General features: G+C 39.3%; 1 protein-coding gene across 1 annotated transcript in view; it reads right to left on the reverse strand.

The window, feature by feature from the left end:
• LOC109475684 overlaps nt 1–6,830 on the reverse strand; it is a 40,164-nt gene extending 33,334 nt beyond the window's left edge. The window contains exons 1-5 of the mRNA XM_019776447.1: nt 6,749–6,830; nt 6,317–6,385; nt 5,739–5,909; nt 5,335–5,505; nt 3,546–3,716 (exon numbers count right to left, since the gene is read on the reverse strand). Of these exons, the coding sequence (XP_019632006.1) occupies nt 3,546–3,716; nt 5,335–5,505; nt 5,739–5,909; nt 6,317–6,385; nt 6,749–6,830 (664 nt within the window). The remainder of the gene's footprint in view (nt 1–3,545; nt 3,717–5,334; nt 5,506–5,738; nt 5,910–6,316; nt 6,386–6,748) is intronic.
• Nucleotides 6,831–26,037: the final 19,207 nt, after the last annotated feature.

The following is a 26,037-nucleotide window of genomic DNA, read 5'->3' on the forward strand; positions in this document are numbered from 1 at the left end:
GTTGTATCCTGAGTCACACGAGTATGTGACTGTGTCTCCAAAGGAGTTAGAACCAGTCACGGCACCGTTTGTAGGAGCTGGCGGGGTGGGGCACTGTCCAGCTGTATATCGTGGATATTGCTTATTATTGCCATGTTTAAAACTGTCAAAATTGCTATTTGCAGAGTAATTAACTTATTTTTTTATTTCTACTTTCATGACAATATTAACAGAACGTGTATATATAAGAATAGAGCGTTCGTTTTACTCCAACCTAAGTTTTTTTTTTTTCATTGTGCAAAGAACAGCAAAGTGAACAAAATATACAATGGTAAAGGTTATATAAAAGCGAAACATCACCTTCGCAGGTCGGGTCACTTGCAGTCCAAGTCAGGTCTGTCTGACAGGTACGTGTAGCTGAACCAACCAGGTTGTATCCTGAGTCACACGAGTATGTGACTGTGTCTCCCAAGGAGTTAGAACCAGTCACGGCACCGTTTGTAGGAGCTGGCGGGGTGGAACACTGTCCAGCTGTATATCGTTGATATTCCTCATTACTATCATGTTCAAAACTGTCAAAGTTAGAATCGAGCGTTTTACTCCAACCTAAGTTTTTATTTTTTTTTTCGTTGTGCAAAGAACAACAAATTAAACAAAATATACAATGATAATGGTTATATAAAAGAGAAACATGACCTTCGCAGGTCGGGTCACTTGCAGTCCAAGTCAGGTCTGTCTGACAGGTACGTGTAGCTGAACCAACCAGGTTGTATCCTGAGTCACACGAAAATGTGACTGTGTCTCCCAAGGAGTTAGAACCAGTCACGGCACCGTTTGTAGGAGCTGGCGGGGTGGAACACTGCCCAGCTGTATATCGTGAATATTGCTTATCACTGCCTTAACATTAAAGTTTTCTCTTACTTTGAGTAAAAAAACGACTTAACACTATTCAGACCGGGAGGGAGGGGCTTTTTTGAGGCCAGCGCCCAATTTCATCTCAGATAACGCCTGAACGGCTTGCGCTAAAAGCGTCAAATTTGGCGACATTTCCTAAAAGTTAACTGGCAACAAATTCATATTAATTAGATAGTTTCTTGATTTTTCGTGTGGCCATGGCAACGGGTTTTTGATAGGCAGTCTTTGGAAAAAACACTAAGTTTGGTTCAAACATAAAAATGTTCTAGGTTCTATGTTTAATTACATTTCCTTTTTAACATTAACAACATCTTATATAATTAAATATATTTTTCTATAATTAAATATTAATAATTAATGCTAATTTGATGACATCATCGGTCAAAAAACCAAGATGGCGGACCATAAAATTAGCTCTTCTTTGACCATGATTTTTTCACTAATTTTTTATGTTTTAACTCCGAATTTTTTTCACATAAAACGTTAATATGAACACCTTAAGTCTATTAGCGTTTCGTTTTGAGGCTGTTTGTTAAAATAATGCAATTTTCAAAATTCAAGATTTCTGATCCAAGATGGCCGACAGCTTAATTTTCATGACGTCATTATATGAAGTCATTTAGACGTAAGTGTTGTTGCCAGGGGCAATATAAGTATTAGCAGACATTAATATTCTATCAAAGACAAATTTTGTTGAAATTTGCTTGTATTCCTCTGAGTTTTACGGAAAAATATTTTTGATGGTTTTACCCAAGAAAATCACTTTAATGACGTCATAATGGCGTCATATGACGTTACAATTACACAAAATTTATTATGAATTTTATAACTACAACATTCTCTGAAAAATTTGGTGGCTCTACTATAAGTGGTTGTTGAGTTACAGGGTCTGAGCATGCCCTAAAAGCCCGATCAGAATAGGGTTAACTCTTCAGCAATCGCCCCATCGGAATCTATACTCAAGCTGGGTATCGTTCCCGTCACACCATGCATGGGTCTGCATGGAGGGGCACTACTCATTCACTGGGTTATAACTACATGTGGTTCCATTCCTTGTTAGTCCATAACTAAATTTTACAAATTTGGTAGAATTTGTATCAATAAAAATGTTTTCTTTTAGGTGATACTGGCCTCTGCTCGAGTGTGCTTTTAACTCCAATTTACGTTTTATGCCTTTTTTTGTGAAGTAACAAAGTAATCGAAATACACAGTTATAATGGTTATATAAAAGCAAAACATCACCTTCGCAGGTCGGGTCACTTGCAGTCCAAGTCAGGTCTGCCTGACAGGTACGTGTAGCTGAACCAACCAGGTTGTATCCTGAGTCACACGAGTATGTGACTGTGTCTCCAAAGGAGTTAGAACCAGTCACGGCACCGTTTGTAGGAGCTGGCGGGGTGGGACACTGTCCAGCTGTATATCGTGTACATTGCTTATTCCTTTTTTTTTAACTGTCAAAGTTGCTATTTATAGAGTAATTAACTATTTTTTTTATTTCTACTTTCATGGCAAAATTAACAAAACGTGTACAGATAAGAATGGAGCGATTTACTCCAACTCAAGTTTATATTTTTTCTTGGCGCAAAGAACAACAAAGTAAACAAAACATACAATGGTAATTGTTATATAAAAGCGAAACATCACCTTCGCAGGTCGGGTCACTTGCAGTCCAAGTCAGGTCTGCCTGACAGGTACGTGTAGCTGAACCAACCAGGTTGTATCCTGAGTCACACGAGTATGTGACTGTGTCTCCCAAGGAGTTAGAACCAGTCACGGCACCGTTTGTAGGAGCTGGCGGGGTGGAACACTGCCCAGCTGTATATCGTGTACATTGCTTATTCCTTTTTTTCAACTGTCAAAGTTGCTATTTATAGAGTTAGTAGAAATTCTTCAATCAGTGACTGTATTTAAAGGTAAAAACACGTACCTCCAAATTTTCGGTGTCGACTGTACACCTTTCTCAAGGAGTGATTAACACGAGCGAGAACACGAGACTAGGTCGAGACTTGTGTGGATCTTCTGACCTCCCCCGCATCCTTGCGGAGTAGGAGTAGGTAGGACTTGGGCAGCTCCCAACCTTTATTGCGATTTATCCCGGCACGTTCCAACTGGATATGGATCGGACCGCTTCCTTAATCTTTCTATGTGACTTCCGGGATTCCTGGTCTATGATCTTAACGATGTCCAAAATAGGGCCGTTTGTGACCCTATGTCCCGCTTTGAGTTCATGTTGGCTAAGCGCGGATTTACCGTCCTGACGGTCTACAGACTTCTGATGTTCGTCAGTCCAGAAGATCCACACAAGTCTCGACCTAGTCTCATGTTCTCGCGAGACTAGGTCACTCCTTGAGAAAGGTGTACAGTCGACACCGAAAATTTCGAGGTACGTGTTTTTACCTTTAAATACAGTCACTGATTGAAGAATTTCTACTAACTGTTAATTCTACGTGACTGATGAACCTCTTCAATGCTATTTATAGAGTAATTAACTATTTTTTTTATTTCTACTTTCATGGCAAAATTAACAGAACGTGTACAGATAAGAATGGAGCGATTTACTCCAACTCAAGTTTATATTTTTTCTTGGCGCAAAGAACAACAAAGTAAACAAAACATACAATGGTAATTGTTATATAACAGCGAAACATCACCTTCGCAGGTCGGGTCACTTGCAGTCCAAGTCAGGTCTGTCTGACAGGTACGTGTAGCTGAACCAACCAGGTTGTATCCTGAGTCACACGAGTATGTGACTGTGTCTCCCAAGGAGTTAGAACCAGTCACGGCACCGTTTGTAGGATCTGGCGGGGTGGAACACTGTCCAGCTGTATCGTGGATATTGCTCATTACTGTCATGTTCAAAACTGTCAAAGTTAGAATCGAGCGTTTTACTCCAACCTAAGTTTTTAATTTTTTTTTCTTTGTGCAAAGAACAACAAAGTAAACAAAATATACAATGATAATGGTTATATAAAAGCGATACATCACCTTCGCAGGTCGGGTCACTTGCAGTCCAAGTCAGGTCTGTCTGACAGGTACGTGTAGCTGAACCAACCAGGTTGTATCCTGAGTCACACGAGTATGTGACTGTGTCTCCCAAGGAGTTAGAACCAGTCACGGCACCGTTTGTAGGAGCTGGCGGGGTGGAACACTGCCCAGCTGTATATCGTGAATACTGCTTATCACTGCCTTAACATTAAAGTTTTCTCTTACTTTGAGTAAAAAAACGACTTAACACTATTCAGACCGGGAGGGAGGGGCTTTTTTGAGGCCAGCGCCCAATTTCATCTCAGATAACGCCTGAACGGCTTGCGCTAAAAGCGTCAAATTTGGCGACGTTTCCTAAAAGTTAACTGGCAACAAATTCATATTAATTAGATAGTTTCTTGATTTTTCGTGTGGCCATGGCAACGGGTTTTTGATAGGCAGTCTTTGGAAAAAACACTAAGTTTGGTTCAAACATAAAAATGTTCTAGGTTCTATGTTTAATTACATTTCCGTTTTAACATTAACAACATCTTATATAATTAAATATATTTTCTATAATTAAATATTAATAATTTATGCTAATTTGATGACATCATCGGTCAAAAACCAAGATGGCGGACCATAAAATTAGCTCTTCTTTGACCATGATTTTTTTACTAATTTTTCGTTTCAACTCCGTATTTTTTTTCACATAAAACGTTCATATGAACATCTTAAGTCTATTAGCGTTGCGGTCTGAGGCTGTATGTTAAAAGAATGCAATTTTCAAAATTCAAGATTTCTGATCCAAGATGGCCGACAGCTTAATTTTCATGACGTCATTATATGAAGTCATTTAGACGTAAGTGTTGTTGCCAGGGGCAATATAAGTATTAGCAGACATTAATATTCTATCAAAGACAAATTTTGTTGAAATTTGCCTGTATTCCTCTGAGTTTTACGGAAAAATATTTTTGATGGTTTTACTCAAAACATCACTTTAATGACGTCATAACGGCGTCATATGACGTTATAATTACACAAAACTTGTTATAAATTTTATAACTACAACATTCTCTGAAAATTTGGTGGCCCTACTATAAGTGGTTGTTGAGTTACAGGGTCTGAGCATGCCCTAAAAGCCCGATCAGAATAGGGTTAACTCTTCAGCAATCGCCCCATCGGAATCTATACTCAAGCTGGGTATCGTTCCCGTCACACCATGCATGGATCTGCATGGAGGGGCACTACTCATTTACTGGGTTATAACTACATGTGGTTCCATTCCTTGTTAGTCCATAACTAAATTTTACAAATTTGGTAGAATTTGTATCAATAAAAATGTTTTCTTTTAGGTGATACTGGCCTCTGCTCGAGTGTGCTTTTAACTCCAATTTACGTTTTATGCCTTTTTTGTGAAGTAACAAAGTAATCGAAATACACAGTTATAAAGGTTATATAAAAGCAAAACATCACCTTCGCAGGTCGGGTCACTTGCAGTCCAAGTCAGGTCTGCCTGACAGGTACGTGTAGCTGAACCAACCAGGTTGTATCCTGAGTCACACGAGTATGTGACTGTGTCTCCCAAGGAGTTAGAACCAGTCACGGCACCGTTTGTAGGAGCGTCCGGGGTAGGGCACTGTCCAGCTGTATATCGTGTGCATTGCTTATTACTGCTTTTTTTAAACTGTCAAAGTTGCTATTTACAGAGTAATTAACTTTTTTATTATTTCTACTTTCATGACAAAATTAACAGAACGTGTACAGATAAGAATAGAGCGTTTTACTCCAACCTAAGTTTTTATTTTTTTCTTGGTACAAAGAACAACAAAGTAAACAAAATATACAATGGTAATTGTTATATAAAAGCGAAACATCACCTTCGCAGGTCGGGTCACTTGCAGTCCAAGTCAGGTCTGCCTGACAGGTACGTGTAGCTGAACCAACCAGGTTGTATCCTGAGTCACACGAGTATGTGACTGTGTCTCCTAAGGAGTTAGAACCAGTCACGGCACCGTTTGTAGGAGCTGGTAGGACGTTACACTCTCCGACTGTGTACCCGAAAGATTTTACAATGAACACTTTTGGATGGGGATGAAGAAGGAGTGGAATATGCTGCATTCACTCGAACACGTTTTGCTGATTATGATATTTCATTGCTACCTTCTTTTCACTACTTGCTCTTTACCTTATTTTCATTTACTCTTTAATGATTTAATAATTCGTAGAAAGCTTAGACGAAGACTTTAGGTTTCAACTGTTAGCAAGTGTATTCCAAGGGTTTTCTACACCCGTGGCGTTAAAAAAAGACATTGGTTTTGCAAGCAAGTGCCTATATCAACAGGCAATAACTATGATCTATAACACGACAAAGATAAAGAAAATTACTAAAAGCTGGTACCTGAACATCCAGATCCACTGACGTACCCATCTCCTACATACCCAGCGCTGCACGTACATGTAGCAGGTGGAGCAGGGTTGTCCGTGCAAGTGGCAAGTGCTACACACGGGTTATACAAGCAGGAATCTGCAGAAAAAATATGATTAATCAAACTTTATAAATCACAGAGAAAAAAATCTCCTGAAGGAAAACCAGAGCCCTTATAAACCTAAAAAAAAAAGATATAGGCATGCTAAAATATCATCATAAACATGCTAAATAAAATATATACGACGCATAACCTACCCATTAATTTTTATGTCACTAGATGGCTTTGTTTTTCTTTCTGGATATTTTACAGCTACTAAAGTATTGTCTTTAATTGTGCTTCATCACCATTATCATCGTCACATTATTTATTCAGTAACAAAATTTAGTTAAGCCTACGCCCTTTACATAGGTTTACATAGATAATATCATGAGGCCTATGATACTTTAGTTAGTACTTACCTTCCTTTAAGGCACAGAAAGCTAGTCGGTCTTGTCTGCCATCTGTGGCACAATACCCGTCGGCCTCAACACCACAAGCCATACCGGGACCAGCGAGTAAGTACATAGCGTACACTCCTAGAAACTCGGGGCAACTACTAGGAGCTGTGCCACAGAGTACATTTGATACGTCATACATAGGTGACAGACATTCTATCAGTCCAGTTTGGTCACAGTTTTCAATGGTCCTATAGCAATTGCTTTCTTCTCCTGGGCACGGTGCAAGGTAACCTGCGGCCTGACAAGTTTCCCCTACGTTGATATCAGTCATTGGTCCAGTTGCCGGCACCTTGAAGTAGTCGTGGCCTGCAAACGTCGCTAGATACGTGGCGGCTAAAGAGAGAAAGATTATGTTTAGTTGAAGTATGTTAGTTACAATGAATATATTAGAACAGGAATTTGCAACCACATTTAACATGATACGAAACTACATATACGTTGCGAGATTCCAGAAAAAAGGCGCAAAGGGACAGCTCAAGATCAGTAGATGTCCCTAGTATGCAAATTAAACGTAAAGGAACCATTACATACACATCAAGCGTTTGACGAACTACTGACGAACAACACATTTTTTCATTGATTTTCCAAATGAGAGCCTTATTTGCGTAAAATATATCGTGATCATGCTCCCCACCTAATGACCATCTAACCATGACACAGAAGGCTATTATATTTTATCACATCAGGACCAGCATGTCTTCAATTCTTTTAATGTATCATGGAAAGAAGTGACTGGATGATGAATTTTGTCGCCTGATGACCAAATAAATGCGTTCTATGAAGAGAGTTCAAGGCCATTCCGTCATCTGAGATTACGAAACCTTTTCAGAAACATGAAGTAGCAGTAGTAAGTTATCTCAGCATATAAGATGTTACCCTGGGAAAATCCGTTTTTGGAAGCTCCGGTAAAAAAAAGTGTAAAAATTATATTCTCCTGGTCTAAATTTTACATCTTACTATGGTTTTTATTCCAATTAATGAGGCAGCTGGAGAGAGTCCGTCGCACACAGAAACCGTGAAACAAACTTCCGTACGAGACGGGAAATCACAAGAATTCGTCCACACGTTCTTGAGTTATCCTGTCTCTTAGATTTCTCAAGAAATGCTCCTGCAGTTCCAGAACAAGCGGCTATAGGGATTGAAACTAATGCCACTTTTTTTTCTTAGCAAAAGGATTTTCACCATCCATACTTCGTGACCCTAGCATGTCCATATCACTATATTTGAAGACAACGGGGTTCTCCTACAGTACCGTAACTAGCCACAAGGGGGCTTAAAATCTTATTAGTAGGTCTCATTAACATCTATCCAACTAAAGAGTTTAATAAAAACCCATCCAATGCTCTTTAAGTTATCTTTCTCATCCACATATATAGGCTTGTACACACAATTACACACGCACACACACACACACACACACACACACACACAAAAGCTATTATAAAAACATAACCATCTTGGCGATGGTAAAATAGCAAGAGTGAGGAAGCTTCGAACATGATGTACAAAGTTGTTCTAAACACTTTACCCTATACTAGAATAGCTTGATATAATGGGTGACATTTACTATACAAACAGTATTGAGATTAAAAGTAAAAAACAATAGTCCGGACGTCTATCATGTTAAAGAAGAGTTTGTTTGATACACCTTACCCTACCACCATAGCCTGACAGAATGGGTCACATTAGCTCTACAAACAAAACCAAGTGTAATAGAATAGAATAGAATAACTTTAGCAGCAAACAAGTCGTTACAATTTACTCATCATCATCATCAGTCTTTCAAATAGCTCTGTTAGCATTTGATTTAATATTTTAATGTCTTGGGGTGGTGGGACTACGGCGCACATGTCAACTTTGTATATTTAAACGTTAACTGTACTTTTTTGTGTGTGGCGCTGTTAATATAAGTTTTTAACTTGAGTGCAGCGTCACACTGTCCTTGTTATGTCTTTATGTTTTGATGAATAAAAAAAGTCAAAACCGGGCCACCAAACAATTCGTCGAAATATATCTGCTACTCAAAATTGCTGACGGTAGCATATGCATATCTACGACCAAATATAACAACAAAAAGGGCTTCTGCAGTGCTAAGGAGAGCCATATGGAGACTAATAATTAAGCTTAACCGTCGTCTTTCATAGGCGTATGTACTTATTAAATATAACAAGTCATCTCTATATATTAGCTTCTTGATTTATTCTGGTCAATGTATGCAAAAAAAAAACACAAATCGAAACCAGGAGCATGGCAGGTACGCAAGAAGACCAGGATAGCCCAACGCGTGTCCTTACATTTTTTTTTTTCATATCAAATAGACTAATCTAGGGCTTCTCGACTTATGCTGTATTCACACACACAAACACGCACAAACACACATACATACACACATGCATACACACACACAAACACGCACAAACACATACACAATTATACAAAGTCTATTTTCTCCCAGGTTGATTTACTAACTTAAAGGCAATGTGGATACACAGAAAAGGTATCATCTGTCTGACAGGGGTTGTGTAAAATTGCATAACTATGATGTTTTTTTAACGTTTTTCAATTTTTCAACGTTTTTAAGTAATATCTAATATCATGAAAAACGAAATGTACACTAAATAAAAGAAAGCCGTGTGAGAGTCTACTTAATGGATGAAATTCCTGCGCTACTTTTAAATGCCAGCCCATTTGAAGTTGTAACAGCTGAGAATAGCCTGTAGGCCGTCGGTCGGTCCCATGTTTTACGTTTATAGTTTTGTTATTAATTATTCATGTCGAAAGTCGATCCCCACGCCACCATTTCAAGGGCGCTGTCAGCTTTTGACAGATCCACATGGCGTATGGGTTAAGTATTAACATCCATTTCATACGAAGCCATATGCACAAAACACACATAGCTGACTCATATCACGTTGTGTAAGTTTTTTAAAGCCATTAAATGTCATAAATTCTTCATTTGACGCCTACATCAGCTTACATGAGGTTGTTATTAGGGCTGCAGACCAGGGCAAAACTACACGCCCAAGGAACCGCCATTTTGTCTCCTATGTTTCCTTCTCGTAAAATGCATACGCCCTTTTAATGTAAGCTTTGCAACGGAAACACTATTCTGTACACGGACTATCAATCATTTTCCAATGGGCATTGACGCCTAGCACCCATATGAAAACAGGCGAAGCTTAGAATGAAAACGTTTGTCACTTCTATACTTTTGGCTACCATGAAAAAGATCCTTCATTCCCTCCAAAATGTAGTAATTATAATATTTAATGCATTAAACCATTTGCGCTTTATATTTTAGGTCACGTGATATTGTTTACACCGCCATCTTGGGTGTCAAATTTGTCGTCTGCTATTCTAGGCCACCCTGAGCGGGAAACTGCCGTCAAATGACAGGTGTCCGCATACCGGTCGCTTCTTTCGCCTCGGCACGGATGACTTGACCAGGTATGAAGAGAAATGTGTTATGTTAGGACGTGTGACCCGTGTGACAGAGATCTCGCACCGCCAGTGATTTCGCACCCCCCGGAGCGAAATCACTAGCGATCTCGCACCCCCCCCCCCCCCGAACGATATCACTCGTGATCTCGCACCCCTTTGGTGATCTTGCACCCCCCGGGGTAACAGAACACCCCGTATGTGTTCTGTTACGGCCTTCGTAATTCACAGTGGTTACTATATCAGATGCTACCTATTAACAAACATTATCCTCTAGTATGACAATACCAATATTCAGTAATTACCCTCGCCAAGAAGGTTATGTTTTCGTGGCGGTGTGTCTGTTTGTTCGGTCTGTCTGTCTGTTTGTCTGCCTGTTACCACCATAACTCAAGAACGCTTGAATATATTGTCTTGATACTTGGTAGGTGGGTTGGTCTTGATGAGACCTCGAAATGATTAGATTTTGGGCCCCTTAGCGGCTTGTTATGGTACTGCAGCAGAACTTCCGGTTTTTATATCTCGTGATCTTGATCTATGACATAGAACAGCTTACCAAATAAATGTGTGGTGCTAAGCAGAGAAATATTGGTCATGTCGTAAAAATGATTTTTAAAAAATCAATAATGAAGAATGACATAACGTTGAATTAATCACACATTCTTCTTGGAACTAAGGGACACTATTGCAACCAATCATTGGGCACAGTCACCATTATTGCGCTGTGCTGAAATACGTCACATTAGTCCAGGGAAACTTGTAAAACTCTCGATTACAACACTAAAGTATGGTTTTATCACACTAAAATGCAGTTTCAACTATATACCGGGCAGACAGAACAATTTTCAAAATGTTTGGCGGGGGGGTGCGAGATCACCGGGAGGTGCGAAAACACTAGTTTGCTAGCGATTTCGCCCCGGGGGGTTCGAGATCGCTAGTGATCTCGCCCCGGGGGGGTGCAAAATCAGGGGGTGCGAGATCTCCGTTTACTTTGTCAGCGATGATTGGTGTCATGGACTGTGAAGCACTTCCAAATATCGCATTTCCTGACATATATATACGTGTACTTTATCTGCCACCCGTCCCTATACACTGGAGAAGCTATAATGGCTCGTAAACGCCTAAATACTTACAAGTAGACCAACAGCGGTAAGGTCTGTCAAGTGTATGTTTGGGGTCAAGTCAAAACTCGAATAATATGATCCAAGCTATGCTAAGTCGATATTATACAGGCGTTATTCATAAAATAGTTCACTTCAAATACAAAATAAGCAAATTGATATTTCGCATGGACTTAATAATGATATAACTGTACAAATATGCCTTATTTTTTAGAGTAAACAGTAATTAGTTTGAAGGTTCTAAATGTCACCGAAACATATGCAGATTATACCCTATCAGTACTTTATGTGGATCGTCCCTTATGCTTAGGTCACAATTCAAGAAAGGGGCCCGCTCGGCGCGTGTTCGGCGTGTTTTTTGGCACTACCGAACGGGACCTGGACGGAGACCGGCGGGCTTCCCGACGGCTGCCGGCCTATTTTTGGCCCCGCGCGGTCGCCGAATCGATTTTAACTCAGAGTTAAAAACACTTCGGGCCCCGTTCGGCGAAATACGCCGAAGCGACGCCGTAACCTCACTGCCCGGGACCCGTCGGGCGGCCGAACAGGCACCTGCCTAAGATTATGACGTCACATGTGCTGATCAGTGCATCAGATGGTCAGGAAAAGGGGGTTATAGGGAGCATATATAAACTCCTGCCTCAGACTACGTCGCACAGTTCACCACGTGTGTGTTACATCGTGTACTTGTGTGTGTTACACCTTGTATTTGTGTGTCAGAATGTCGAAGCGCAAGGGAAAACAGCCGGCACGGCTCTCTTGCCAGCTTCATAAAACAGATCATAACAGGAATAAAATGTGTCTGACATTATCTCTTGTTACATCATATGCCTTCGTAATAAAATGGAAGCAGAAGATATTGGCATTTTTTTTCAGTCCAAATTTTCAACAGAAGTAACGATATTCAGTGGTTTTATTGCTCAATAGCAAGGAGCTGCCACGGCACACTTCCTGCGTCACTGCTGAAGTACTTCCTGCGTCACCGCTGAAGTACTTTCGAAAGTAGGCCCTCGGTTACTTTTGCGACGCACCAGTTCTGCCTGCCTCTCTTATTCAGCTACCAATGCCAGAAGACCTACATGTAGGTTGTCACCAATCTCAATCTCAGACGGGCTTGTAAGTTGTTTGCAGGTTGCACTGAACGCTGCATCGCCAACTTCAGTCTACTCTTTACTTGACGTGTACTCTTTACTTGAAGTGAACGGTAGCAGGCAGTGCAGCGCTTATATATGTACCTGCTCAAAAAAACGAGAGGAGCCCGTTGGGATCCCGCCAGGAACCCGCCAAGGACCTGACAGCTGCCCGGCCGAACTGTAAGAGCCGGTCGGCACCCTACCACACGCCGCACGGGTCAAGACGGGGGACTGACCGGGCACCGGACGGGTCCCTGACAGAAACCGGCCGCAAAAGTTTATGAATATTAATGAGAGCCACCGGCCGGAGCACAAGCAGGCCCCGACAGGGAGCCGTAAAGGAACATTTAATTGTGACCCTGACAGTACGGCGCACGCTCGGCGTCATGACGCCGGCCGGCGTCTACGCCGAGGACATGCCGAACGGGCGCCGTTTCAAATGTGACCTAACCATTACCGTGTGGTGGCCGCTGAATGAGCACATGCTATGATGATTATGAATCCACTGTTTATTACGGAACTCGTTATATCCTTATATAAAACCTTTACCCATTCTACCAGTTCTGGACCAAATCTAAACAAAATCTTAACATCTGAACAAAATCCTACCATTAATTAATATTATCGACGTATATTAATCCCGGTTTATATTCTTCGTCATAGTAATCTATAGTGCCGATAAGTCTCCTCATTATTTCCCCTTTGTGCCTGTCCTTAATATAACCAGTTTGGTCTTGATCAATGATATCAGCAATGAATTTTTTTTTAAGCAATGCAGTTTGATATAATTTTAGTGTCATACCCCAAGAAGGTAAGTAGTAATTGAAACACTGTATCATATGTGTCCTAAAGATCTCAAAAATATTTGTATACTTCTATAGGAAAACCGTCTTACCCTGGAGCCTTACCATCTTTACATGTGGAAATAGCTTGTTTTATTTCTGCTTCTGTTATCAAAATTTTACCATTTTGTTGTTGCTTACCTGATAAACGCACACCTCTCTCCCAGTCCCATTCAACGAGATTTAGACCAGATTAAGATTCCATTTAGACGCTCATTATAAAGGGCTTCAAGTGACTTTTGTTTACATTTCAAGTCGTCTAATTCTGCAGGCAAGGAAGAGGTTACTTTCTATTTGTCATTATAGACCATTTATTTAATAAACCAGCTGTTTCTCTTTGATAAGGTGCTGCACTTCTCTGTATCCCAAACTAGTTGAGAATTAGAAGTACTAATATTATTAAAAAAAACTCAGTTATGACAGATTTGGTATTTTGACAGAAAAGGGGGTAGGAAAATAATCTAATTTACTGGCTTGAACCACCCGACGCGTACATACTTTTGGTTTCTAAAACGCCAGATATCAAGAAGATTAAACTTCCCTTTCAGTTTAGATATAGCATCAAGCGCACAAGGGTTCTGAGACCTCATATCTTTACAATACGGAGAAGATTACTCGCAGTCCCCCTTAATAGCATTATATTTTTAAAAAGTCATTCCACAGCTACATCATATACTACACTATGCGAGAGTCTGGTTTGTAATGACAGCGTGTTTTCTTGTGATGAGAAATTCCAATAAGAAATGACAATGTTTAGTAGAAAACAATTTTTTTACATCTCAAGATGTGTATTGAGTAATAAAAGGACCATTTATTTTCCGTAACTACCCATTAAAACAGCGGAGTGAGTTTTAAAGAAAATGTCACATTTCCGTTGTTACAGAAGGGTTCAAAGTGCGAAAATTCAATTTTTTCAAAGGGTTGTATTTGGTTTATCCATGAATTAACTTCGGAATCGTCCGTTATGAGCATAATATTTATCCGGGACGATTTTTTTTACAAAAAAAGTAAATTAAAAAAAAATGTAGATGGGGAGAACCCATAGTGTATGTTACGTATTTCACAAAAGAGTACCGCTCGTCGGTTAGGGAATTTTATATATTTGTAATTTATGACAATCACCCAACTAGGATACAGATGGAGTACTCATCAAACATCGAATTTCAGAAGTTAAACTACCGAATAGACTAGAGGTCAATTTTTGTGCTATGGAATCTGCACTCATTTGATTAAAACAGCAGAAGCAACACGCTTAGCTTTTGTCCCTACAGTGTGTGGCTTTCGAAATAGCAAGTATTTTTTTGCAATAAAGTATATTGAACTGTATGTTTAAAGAAATATAAACAAATAGCCATAGATGCATTCCGTCTTTGTTGTTGACAACAGAGAGCCTGGTGGTTCCAGCCACACCCTGGGTCGTAAAAAGGCTTTCATGTAAAAATGGAATTAATGGGGTGAACAGACAAACGTCACCATGTTACTATGGTTTGCTCCCTATGGACTACTGCTGGTGGTCATGCGGACCTTGTCCTTAAAAACCCAGCTCGTTGTAAGTTTCACATTTGAGCCACTAAAAGTCCAGCGCAAAGTCCACACAAGGACTGTTCTGCCAATCGCAATAGTGAATATGTTGATGTTATTTTTGTAATTTTTTATAGGCGTGGACCGAATTACCAAACAGGTTTAAGGTATACTAGCTTTGCGATTTTAGAGACGAAAAAACGTGTCTAGGACTCACTGCGCAAAGTTTAAACGATAAAGCGATCTGAACATCTTTGTATGTAGGAAAACAGACCATTTCATGACCCAAGGTCAATGAAGGAGTAAGAGGTACACTATAAAGAGGGAACATGGCATGGCAAATACCATGTTTGTATACGCATATCTGTCATTAGAGAAACCACTAAATTATCCCGTTTTTACCCTTTTAATCTGCTTGTTTAAAATTCTTCTAGGAGTATAACAAAGTTTCAAGCATATAGCAAAAGATGCGTTGTTATATTTTATGTGTTGTTGGCAACAGCGTACCTGTTCGTCCCAACCACACCCAGAGTCGTAAAAACGCTTTTGTGAAGAAATAGAATTAATGGGGTGAAAAGACGAATGGCAACAGAGTTTTATGGCTAGGCTTTCTCCGTGATGACTATAGCTGCTGGTTCGTCCTTCCAACCTCGACCTTAAAAGCCCGGCTCGTTGGTAGTAGAGTAACGGGCGTTACATCCGTACAATACTTAATGTACGAGGGCAGTTCTTACTTTTAAGTCACTGTGTGTGTGTGTGTGTGTGTGTGTGTGTGTGTGTGTGTGTGTGTGTGTGTGTGAGTGTATATAGTTTACTCTCTGTAAGCGCGTTATATTAAATGAAACTTAACCCTTGTCCTGCTGGCAATTTTACGCGATATTTTTCAATAATTTCAAGTCCTAAATAAGGTCATAGACCCCCGTCTTTTTTGACCTGCGGTGGCATAGTTACTTCCCCCTTCGTTGCGTTTGCTGTGTGATGTGTTGCATGAGAAATATCCCGAAATTGTACCTATACAGAGTGCTATGTAAGTAGTACTGTATGTGCAACAACAATTGTTGGGCTCCGATTAAGTTGCAAGGTGAAAACTACATTCGCATTCACAACCCCCAAAAAAGACGGCAAAGGGGGCATAACATATAGAGGGAAATGTGCACGATTTTCAATATAGCAGGCAACATGCTTTCCTGCTTAAATCTATCCTGGTGAATGAAACAAAAAGTCCATTTCCAAATTGCATTTCACTGCTTGTTAAAAATTCCTTTAGGAATATCAAGACGTATAATCATATAAAGATATAGCCATGGATGTTTTGTCTCCTGTGTTGTTGACGACAGCGCACCTTTACCGTGTGGTTTTAAAACTCAGCCAGAGTCTTAAAATGTTTTGTGTAGAAATGAAATTTCTGTGGCGGAAAGACCAGTAGCACAGCCTCCCACCAGCTTTGGGAAGCGGCTTAAACGAGAAGAACGCGGACCAATTCCCTGACACAATCTGGCTATTTTTGGCCATTTTCTACTTGTTACAGCCGTTTGCCAAAGCCTTGTAGAGGCTACATTGAAATCAGGTTGTCATGGTTTTCTACCTAATGACTATAGCTAGTGGTTCTGACGACCTCGACCTTAAACGTCCGCCATACTATTAGCTTGGCTTCAGGTATTTTGCCGTACAATACATCATGATTCTAGGCTTTTCAAAGGAATTTCATAGATACGAACAATTTCTACAAGCCTCGGTCTGTACAATTCTGTCTCGTTCTTTATTTGTTCAGGACGATTTCTGTCGTGGAATACTTTATGTGTGGATGACACTCCCTTTCTTTTAAACAGCTACTACTAACTAAACATCTTCGTTACAAATTTAGACGGTATTACCTACTACAACCCTACGACATTTCCTCAGAAATTTCAAACCATGATAGCAAGCAGGTGTAACTTAAACAGTGTAGTAAACGATGCCTTTGTTGTGACAATTTGAAATCGTCAATAGAAGAGAAAAAAAAACAACTTATATTTAAAAAAAAAACTTACCTGACGCCTGAGCCACAAAATACAGCAAAGTCAACATAAGAACCATGCTGCCCACACTAAGAGTTAACATTTCTGATGACCTATCGAATTTGTCGAACTGAACCAAGTGTTTGGGAACAGTCTAAATGTGCGCCACCAGCAAGGATCACACCATGCCTAACACTCAGTGCGCACGCGCCGAATGACCTGACGCATTTACGACCAATGGGTACAAAACAACACTAGTGAGCTATAAAACATTACCTAGGGAATAGTGTGTGGTCAAAACAACTACATTTTGTCTTGCTTGGGGCTTCTATATGATAAATACTTCAACCCAAACTCGTTTGCCATGTATTAAACTGTTTGTTTCCCTGTTTTAATTAACAAGTATGGAGAGACATAGAGAAATATCAAGGATATAGCCATATATGCATTATGATGGTTCTGTCTTCTACCTGACAGTGTTGTTAGCAACAGTGGGGCTGTTGGTTTTAAGCACACCCAGAGTCGTAAAAACCGCATTTGTGAAAAAATAGAATTAATGGGGTGAATGGGACGAATGACAACAGGTTTCTATGGTTAGGCTTTCTCCGTGATGACTATAGCTGGTTGTCCGTCCTTCCGACCTCGACCTTAAAAGCCCGGCTCGTTGGTAGTAGAGTAACGGGCGTTATATCCGTACAACACTTAACGTTTGGAGGGCAATTCTTACTTTAAAGTCAGGGGGGGGGTACTACCATGTTGTACCTCATAGTAACAGAATCTTTATTTATCTGCAAGCGCGGTAGATCTAATGATATTCTACGTTTGTATAAAGTCGCATCGACAACTAAAATATAAAAACCGCAATGAGAAATATTCTACATAATTAGAACGCGTACACATATTTTTTTGACTACTGATGCAGTAGGATTAACAATATTTTACTTTAAAATGTATAACCCTCTATAATTCTAAATGCTTTACACCGTTCCAGGTCTCTGTAAACAAGCCACATTGGTACAAAATGTATTTGTAGTGACAAGTCTGCAATAATAATCGAGGGCAAATGCTTAATGATACTGTGTACGAAACCTTACCTGACGCCTGGGCAACCAAATACAGCAAAGTCCACACACGGACCGCGTTGCAGCCCCCCATAGAGAACATTTCTGATATCGTTGTGTAGACTTAAAATAACGTGCGTGTTTTCAGTGCGGGCTACACCAGGTCTACGACTCAATGCGCAACCGTCAAAGAAATAGATGACCTGAAAGTCTTCGTGGTGTGCAAACGGACGCATTTACGACCAAACGTTAAGAGAGGAACACAAAGAAGATGTGATATGCCCGGGGAATAACGTATGGTTTTCACTATGGCAACTATCATTTTTCTTCCGCGCACGTCTTTTATAAGATAATGACTAAAACGAATCCTTTGGCAATGCAGTATCAAGTATTATAATACCCTGTTTATTGGAATTTCTTAAAATGAGGTGTATAAAGACATTTTTATAGAAGATAACAACAGGTCTACCATTCAGTGAGCAGGCTTTAAAGGAGCTCTTTCAAGGCCTTTTAGCGAAATTTTAATGATATAGCCATAGATCCGTTGCCGTGTTTATGTCTTCTATGTTGTTGGCAACAATAGGTTTGATGGATCTAAACCACTCCCAGAGTCGTAAAAAAGCTTTTAGTAGAATTGAATTAATGGGGTGAACAGACGAATGACAACAGGTTACTATTATTAATCGTACTAAAAATGGCGGCAGTACGAGTCTTGAGATACCTCCGCGGAGCTCTGCGAACAAAACAAGTCAATTTAATGGTTGAAGTCACCATTATTTTCTTGTAGTATTTTTTCTACCTGCAAATCGGTGGCCTATGTACCACACGGGGCTTAAGGGTCCAGGTAAGGTAAGATAGTATAGAGTTGCAATAAGATTTTCTCAATAGGATTGTCTGAATGAGAATATTGAATATTTATTGTATTAGTCGATGAAGGCGAAACCAATGTCCTTTATTACCTTTTATATTAAAACATATCTGTTTTTACCTTTTTTTCATTACTAAGAAACACGAAGAAAAACGAATTTACCTGATTGTAACTACTTAACGATGTATATTATAACGTCATCTATATTCCATCCTTTTTTTGTTACCTGTACTTTATCCCAGTGGGAATGTGTGTACAATAAAGGTCAACATTACTATGTTATTATTATTTTCCCGCACAAAGCTTACTTTACGTGACACTACATTGAAACAGAACCATTTGCCCATGTTTATGCCAGAGTTAGGTGCACTTATGCCGAACAAGAATGGTGCTTACGATCCGGAAGTGAAACATGTGCCATTTTATTACTCATTTGTGTCTTCTTTCTGCTCCCCCCAAACCATAGGAATACTCGTGGATAATATTTCTGTATCTATACTTATCTATATCTATTTATATCTATCTCTATTTGTAATCTTGTATCTTCTCTCTCTTTATCTAATTTTTTAATATGTCATACTTTTCCTTTTCGTTCCGAAAAGCTGCCCGACTGGGTCCTGGTTTGGAATTGTGACTTAAGTTTTGGTGCCAAGCACTTGGCACACGGTCCTGATGAGTGTGTTTACTCCTTTCCTCAGTTGTCTGTAGCTCCGTGTGTACATGTGTCTTCAGTCACGGCCGGTAGTCCTGCTTGTAGCTCTTCTCAGTTTTCTGATTATTCGTATTTCAGTCTGAAATTAGCAAAGATAGAACAATCTAAAAAAATCCAACTAGAGTTCCACGATCTTATAACTTTACCAAATGATGATGTTAATCTTTAAGACTGACAAAGTAAAGATTATTCCTCCTGATTATGCAAATAGGATCCTTATTTGCATGAACAATATCAGTTAATCATATTCTTTACCAAAGGACAGCCTTATTTCAACAACCTACTACTCAATTTTTGTGCCCCTAGCATTCCTAGATCATGAGATATCGAAAGCAGAACTTCCTCTGCAGTACCATAACAAACGGCCAGGGGGCCAAAATCTAATCATTTTGAGGTCTTATCAAGACCTACCTATCTACCAAATATGAAGACAGTCCAATAAAGCCTTCTCAAGTTATCATTACTGTTTACATGCACACAGACACACAGACGAACGCAGATGAAAACATAACCATGCATCTTGGCGATGGTAATGACTTGTTGTCACCTTGAGATATGTTAATTCAAATCCCCTATTCAGAAACCTTGCAGCGTGTAAGAGAACAAAAGAGAGTAAACAACTTGTTAATGAGAATATTTACAAAAAAAGGTTTTACATATCCAACATGCCTTAAGGCAGACTAATTTAGAGTTGTTTATCGCGCTCCACTGCGGCAGAAATACCAAGAGGACCTGTTCTACAGTCACTCCTGAAACGACAAGAAACGTCGTTTACAACCTCTTGACAGCACAACGGCCAAAAGAAAGATAAGCCTAAACTAATTTGAAAGGTACGATTCTTTTTATTGACAGCCCATGTGCCCTACTGACATGTTGGTGAAGGTTAGACATCCATGTAAAGATACACCAAAAAGCAGTTACTCAAACAACTGGATATGGTTTTGTCACTGACCAAAAGTGCTACCTGACTGTTTTTAAAATCATATCTAGTTGCTTGAGTAAAAGCTTTTTGGCGAACCAATATTAACATTTTTTTTAACAATGCATAATGTAAAGCAGCTAAAATTCAATTGAGATGCTCATTAATTTGATATGATATTATGACATTATTGGATTCTAAATGCTGTAAACGTGCGTATTAGCACATCCTGTATATGACGTTATAAACTATTTAAATGCTACATATTAAGTATTTTTAAGCCCATATATTGCACGAGCTCCCAGATCTTGTTTTGAACATTGTAATGCCTCAATATTTAGTTTCGTTTGCTCGTCTCCAAATAAAGAAATGATATAATGAAAAAAAAAAACAATGCATTCTGTACACAAACAGCTGAATCTTAACATTGTGTATTGATTTCTTAAATTAAAAAAAAAAAACTCACTCGACCATTCGGGGCATACACGTAATTGCAGATTTGCTAAGATAAGTCACCTCCGTATTTAGCGGTGTTAGTGTAAAAGTGCCCAACCTCACATCCGCCAAAAAACTGACATTTTATGGGCTTGATTGACTCTTTGTGCTAATCCTTAACCCTTGTCCTACTGGCATTTTTACAGAATATTTTTACATCAATAATTTGATGCATTACCCTTGCCTTTTTTGCCCTGCGCCTGTTACATTTTCTGCGTTTTGCTGCGCTGTGATCGTTTCACGAGAAATACGCCCAAAGTGTACATATACAGGGCGCTATACAGATGGTACTGTGTGGTAGCCTCAGCATGTTTGTCCCCCCGAATTCTTGTTAATTTAAATCTCCTTTTCAGGTACCCCATCGTCATTGAAATGCTGTAACATAGGGTTAACATCTCTCTAAATGGGAATGTATAAAAAGCAGGGTTTATACATAAACAATATTGCTTAAGCAGACTAATTTTGATTTGTTTATGGCACTGCGACACAGCTCAACAGAGGACGTGCTCTAAAATCAACTGCCAATGGACGAAACATTATTCGCAAATTCCTCACAAGGCATCGGACAAAAAAAAGCTAAAGTTCCAATTTCTTTTGTAGGAAAAAACAATTCAAGCGTGTAGCATAAAAACGTCGTCAAGCAGTCAAAATCGGGCTCAAATTGGTAGGTTTCATTACGATGTGTTGTTAGTTATCTAAAATCGATGTCGGCGCACACGTGCGGTTGAAAAAATGTGGTCGTCATGGGAATGGATCGAGTCATGAACGGTAACACTTCGTGGTGGTCGGCGCTGTCCATGTAGTCACCCTGGACGGGTCTCTTTATGTTTGGAACCTTTAGGATTGACAAAAAGGGTTTACCAACTAGAAATGTAACATTTGCAAAGAGAATGCATGACGTCTACCCTCGCATATGGTCTGCTCTGATTATTCTTGCTCATACATTCATATATATGGTCCAAGACTTGATCCCTCCTACTTTTAATTTGCAAAATTATGTAACCCTTACGCCAGTTACCATGGTGACAGAAATAAAAAAAAAATCAGGCCATTGGCCAGGGCAGAGGTTATTGTTTGGAATGGAAGAAGAAGAAGAGGAAACGTAGCAAAAACAATATGTTTTCCTTTGGTTAACATAAAAATGTCGTCACAGATTCGTCAGGCCAGCTGCTTTCCTCCTAGTACGTGATTGTGTTGCCACAGAACCTGCCCGTACCTTTGCTTGTGTGACTCTCATTACGAGAATTGGCTCTAGTAGATTTTTCTCCTCCAAAAATAGCGGCGTTTTATGTCACTCTTCATATCTTTGTTTCCACAAATGCATGATCAGCAAAACTAAGGAATACATCTAATAAATTTCGTTTGTTATCACTGCGATACATTCGTGACCATGCTTTACAACAATGTATATTTAAATTATTGCTTTTGCTTCCAGTCCTTAATTTTCTACAGGTCAAATAACTCCATGGGAAGAATGCTGCGACACGTGCTGATTTTTCTTCTCATTACACTGAATGAACCCAACATGTTAGAAGCCAACTGCAGGAGTAGGTGCAAACCCCTCTCCTGTATTTGCGCCAGTATGAACCTCACCTATATACCTCAGGACCTGCCAACATCCATCCGGGAGTTAAAGTTGGAGAAAAATCAGATTGCCACTTTAAATCATTCAGAGCTCATGAGATATAAGAACTTGGAAAATTTGGACCTATCATTCAATCAGATAAATGACAATCAGATTTCTTCATATATTCCAACGCTCAAATTATTGTCCCTAAGCTTTAACAAAATTACTGTCATTAAGCCTAGTACATTCTCAAATTTACCGAATCTCCGGTATTTGTACTTGATGTCCAACCAGATAAATGCCATTAAGCCTGGTGCACTTTCAAGTCTACCAGGGCTCACAATATTGTACCTGAGTGTAAACAAGATACATGACATTCAGTCTGGTACAATCTCAAATTTACCTGAACTCACATGGTTGTCCTTATCCGGCAACCAGATGACTGACATACATTCTGGTATACTTTCAAGTTTACCAAAGCTCACAAGTCTGTTCCTCGAATCAAACGGGATTACTGACATTCGGCCTAGTTATTTCTCAAATGTACCAAATCTCCAATATTTGCACTTGACTTCAAACCAGATAAATTTCATAAGGCCAGGAACGTTCTCTAGTATACCAAAGCTCACAAAGTTAAACTTAAGCCACAACAAAATAACTGACATTATGCCTGGTACATTCTCAAACCTACCAAATCTCACACACTTGTTCCTACGGTTCAACCAGATAACCCACATTAATCCAGGTGCATTCTCAAATTTACAGCATCTTACTCTTACATCCAACCAGATATCTGTACTACCCCAGTCAGCTTATGACATGTTGGCATCTATTTCTACAGTAAATATTGAGAAGAACCCCTGGCAGTGCGACTGTAGGATGGTTCTCTTCAGGCTAAAAATGAAGGGGTCTCGCTCGTTTGAAAACCAAATTGTATGTTCCCAGCCAGCTGTGTTATCTGGACAAACGCTTAAAAACATCAACCCGAAAGACCTTGTTTGTAAGGATAGTGGCCATTCGGAGACTCGCAACATATCATACATGTCCACCACACCTCACACCTCACACTATCACTGGTACTCAAAACAAAACGCTGCTTCAACAGCACGCACTGTAAGTGGCACATTGATTACACTGTCTGTCCGTCCACGTATTCCTGATAACAACACCTCCAATGAGTCTGATCCCAGTTCCAAAAACATTGTTTTTATCACCTGGTCTGTCTGTGGCCCATTAGCCGGAATTGGAATCATCATTCTCGCAATCCGGTATAAGAGGAGGGTCGGGACTCCTCCCATAGGCCAACAGAACGTTGTTTCGAATGATATAAATCTTCGGGTTAACTCCAACACAAATACTAAAACTGTTGCGGTAGCTAGCGGTCATGATCACCAGTTTGAAGACATGAACCAACATAATCAGATAGGTCAGGGCCAGTCTCTGACCATCAATGAATCCAACACAAACACTACAGCTTTTGTAAAAGCTACATGTAGTGGTCATGATCATCAGTATGAAGATACGGACATCAAACACGTTTGGACAGACCAAGGGCAGCATCCGGCCAGCATTGATCATGATAGATCACTGGATACAAGAAACATAGTATACGCCACAGAGGAAACTGCCTCAGAATCTAACCCTGTTTACAAGAGTCAGACAGATGAAATGATGGACAATAGAAATTTAGTATACAGTACAGAGCAGCCTGCCTTAAAACATAATCCTGTGTACAGATAATCAGACAGTTCAGTGCCAAAGCCAGTATGTCTAAAACAACAAAGAACCCAAATTACTTTAATGCATTGTTTTTTTTCCTTTTATGTGTAATGGTGGCTGTGTATATGTGGCGTTCCCATTGAATCAAAACCATTTGTACAACGATTTTTTTCAGTAAAAAATGAATGTTATAATAGTTGGCAGAAAACCTAGCAAAATATCATTTTTTGTTTGACAAGGTTTATGATGTCAAAATTTAAAATTGTAGGATTCTGTTTTTGGCCCGCCTTGTTTTTTTCGCCCTATCGCATTTTATTTTAAGCCTGCGTAGGATGCCATCCATAAGATTAAATTGACTTAGTATGGGGTTGTATTCTCACCATAAACCGCGACAAAACTTCAGTTTTAGTTGTACTTAAAACACATTGAATAAAGGGTACTTCAGTTTTTCTACACCTGAATTTTGCGTTAAAAATACACATTTTGGCTCAAAAATTATTTCATGAATTTACGCGCAGGCGGTAATAACACCTCCCTTCGTTATACTTTACAAGATGAAAGCTAACCCAATACAGGTTATTTCTGTCCGAGGCTATTTTGTTTAAAATGGGTATTTTGTTTTAGTTTTGGGTCAAAATCACAAGAAACAGCTATTTTTGACCATCGCTGATAATAACGTTTTGCTCGATAGTAGAATTTAAGATAATTCCACAGGACCATTTTTGTCAGAGCCTAATTCTGTGTACAATTAAAAAAAAAACAATAGGCAGGGTTAATTTTCGATATCATTAGTCGAACAAAAACATTAGGGATGATATAATTTTTACAGCTTTATGCTACGATAATTTAATTAAACTTTAGAAAATCCAGATTTGTTTCTCAATTTTATTTCTGGGCAAGCAAGTTCCCCCAAATTGATATAAAACATAATATAAACAAATATATTATTCTTTATCTTTTATTTATGATGATTTACCACATTTGTGGAATGATTGACATTTTAGGTGAACCTCTGAAAGATGTCAAACCTCAAAAACCAGACTGTAATGTTCCTCTTTTTGATGAGAGTGTTAACGTGCCTGGGGTTTGTCTCTTACAAACATGGGGCGTCCATTTAACGTCCTATCCGAGGGACGTCCCGAGCCGAAGCTAGGTACTCATTGACACCTGGGTGAAGTGAGGAAAGTCGTGCTAAGTGCCTTTCCCAAGGGCACAAGATAGTTGACACATTCGAACACGGAACTTCTTGGGCCTGGGACGAACACGCTACCGCTATGCCACACGGCCCAACATTATGTACATATAGATGCGCAAGGCAGTTACTAGTATTACAAGGGACTGCAATCTTTTGCCGATAGCCTTATTCTGTAGGGTCTTTTTTTCGTCATTTAGACAAAATATTCAAGATTTATCTATAAGAATAATTTATATCCAATGAACCACAGCGCAAGTATTTAGCTGCTATTTGGACTTAGTAAGAACATAATAAAATGTCGTTTATTTTCTTTTTCATGTTTTCAAATGTAGTGATAGTGTTTAATGTACATATATTTGTATTTGAGAAGAATGAAAAGGATTGTTTAGGAAGAAAAGTGTAAGCTGTGTATACTAATGTTATATTCTACGAAGGAAAATGTAGCTCCAAACATTAAATGACTATTATAATGATGATGCTTATTTGTGGATTTAGCTTGTACAGCTTGCAGCGAATGCAAAATTCCTAGGCGGGAATATAAATTGTAAAATAGACCTACTCTACCTAGTGGGTTTTTTGTGCTTTCTTTGTATTTTGATCAAACCTGGCCGTACGAAAGACGTCTCGAATACCCCGAAATGTTTTTTTTTTGCTTATTATGT

Source organism: Branchiostoma belcheri, unplaced genomic scaffold (assembly GCF_001625305.1).
Source record: "Branchiostoma belcheri isolate BF01 breed outbred unplaced genomic scaffold, Haploidv18h27 scaffold341, whole genome shotgun sequence".
NCBI classification, from domain to species: Eukaryota; Metazoa; Chordata; class Leptocardii; order Amphioxiformes; family Branchiostomatidae; genus Branchiostoma; species Branchiostoma belcheri.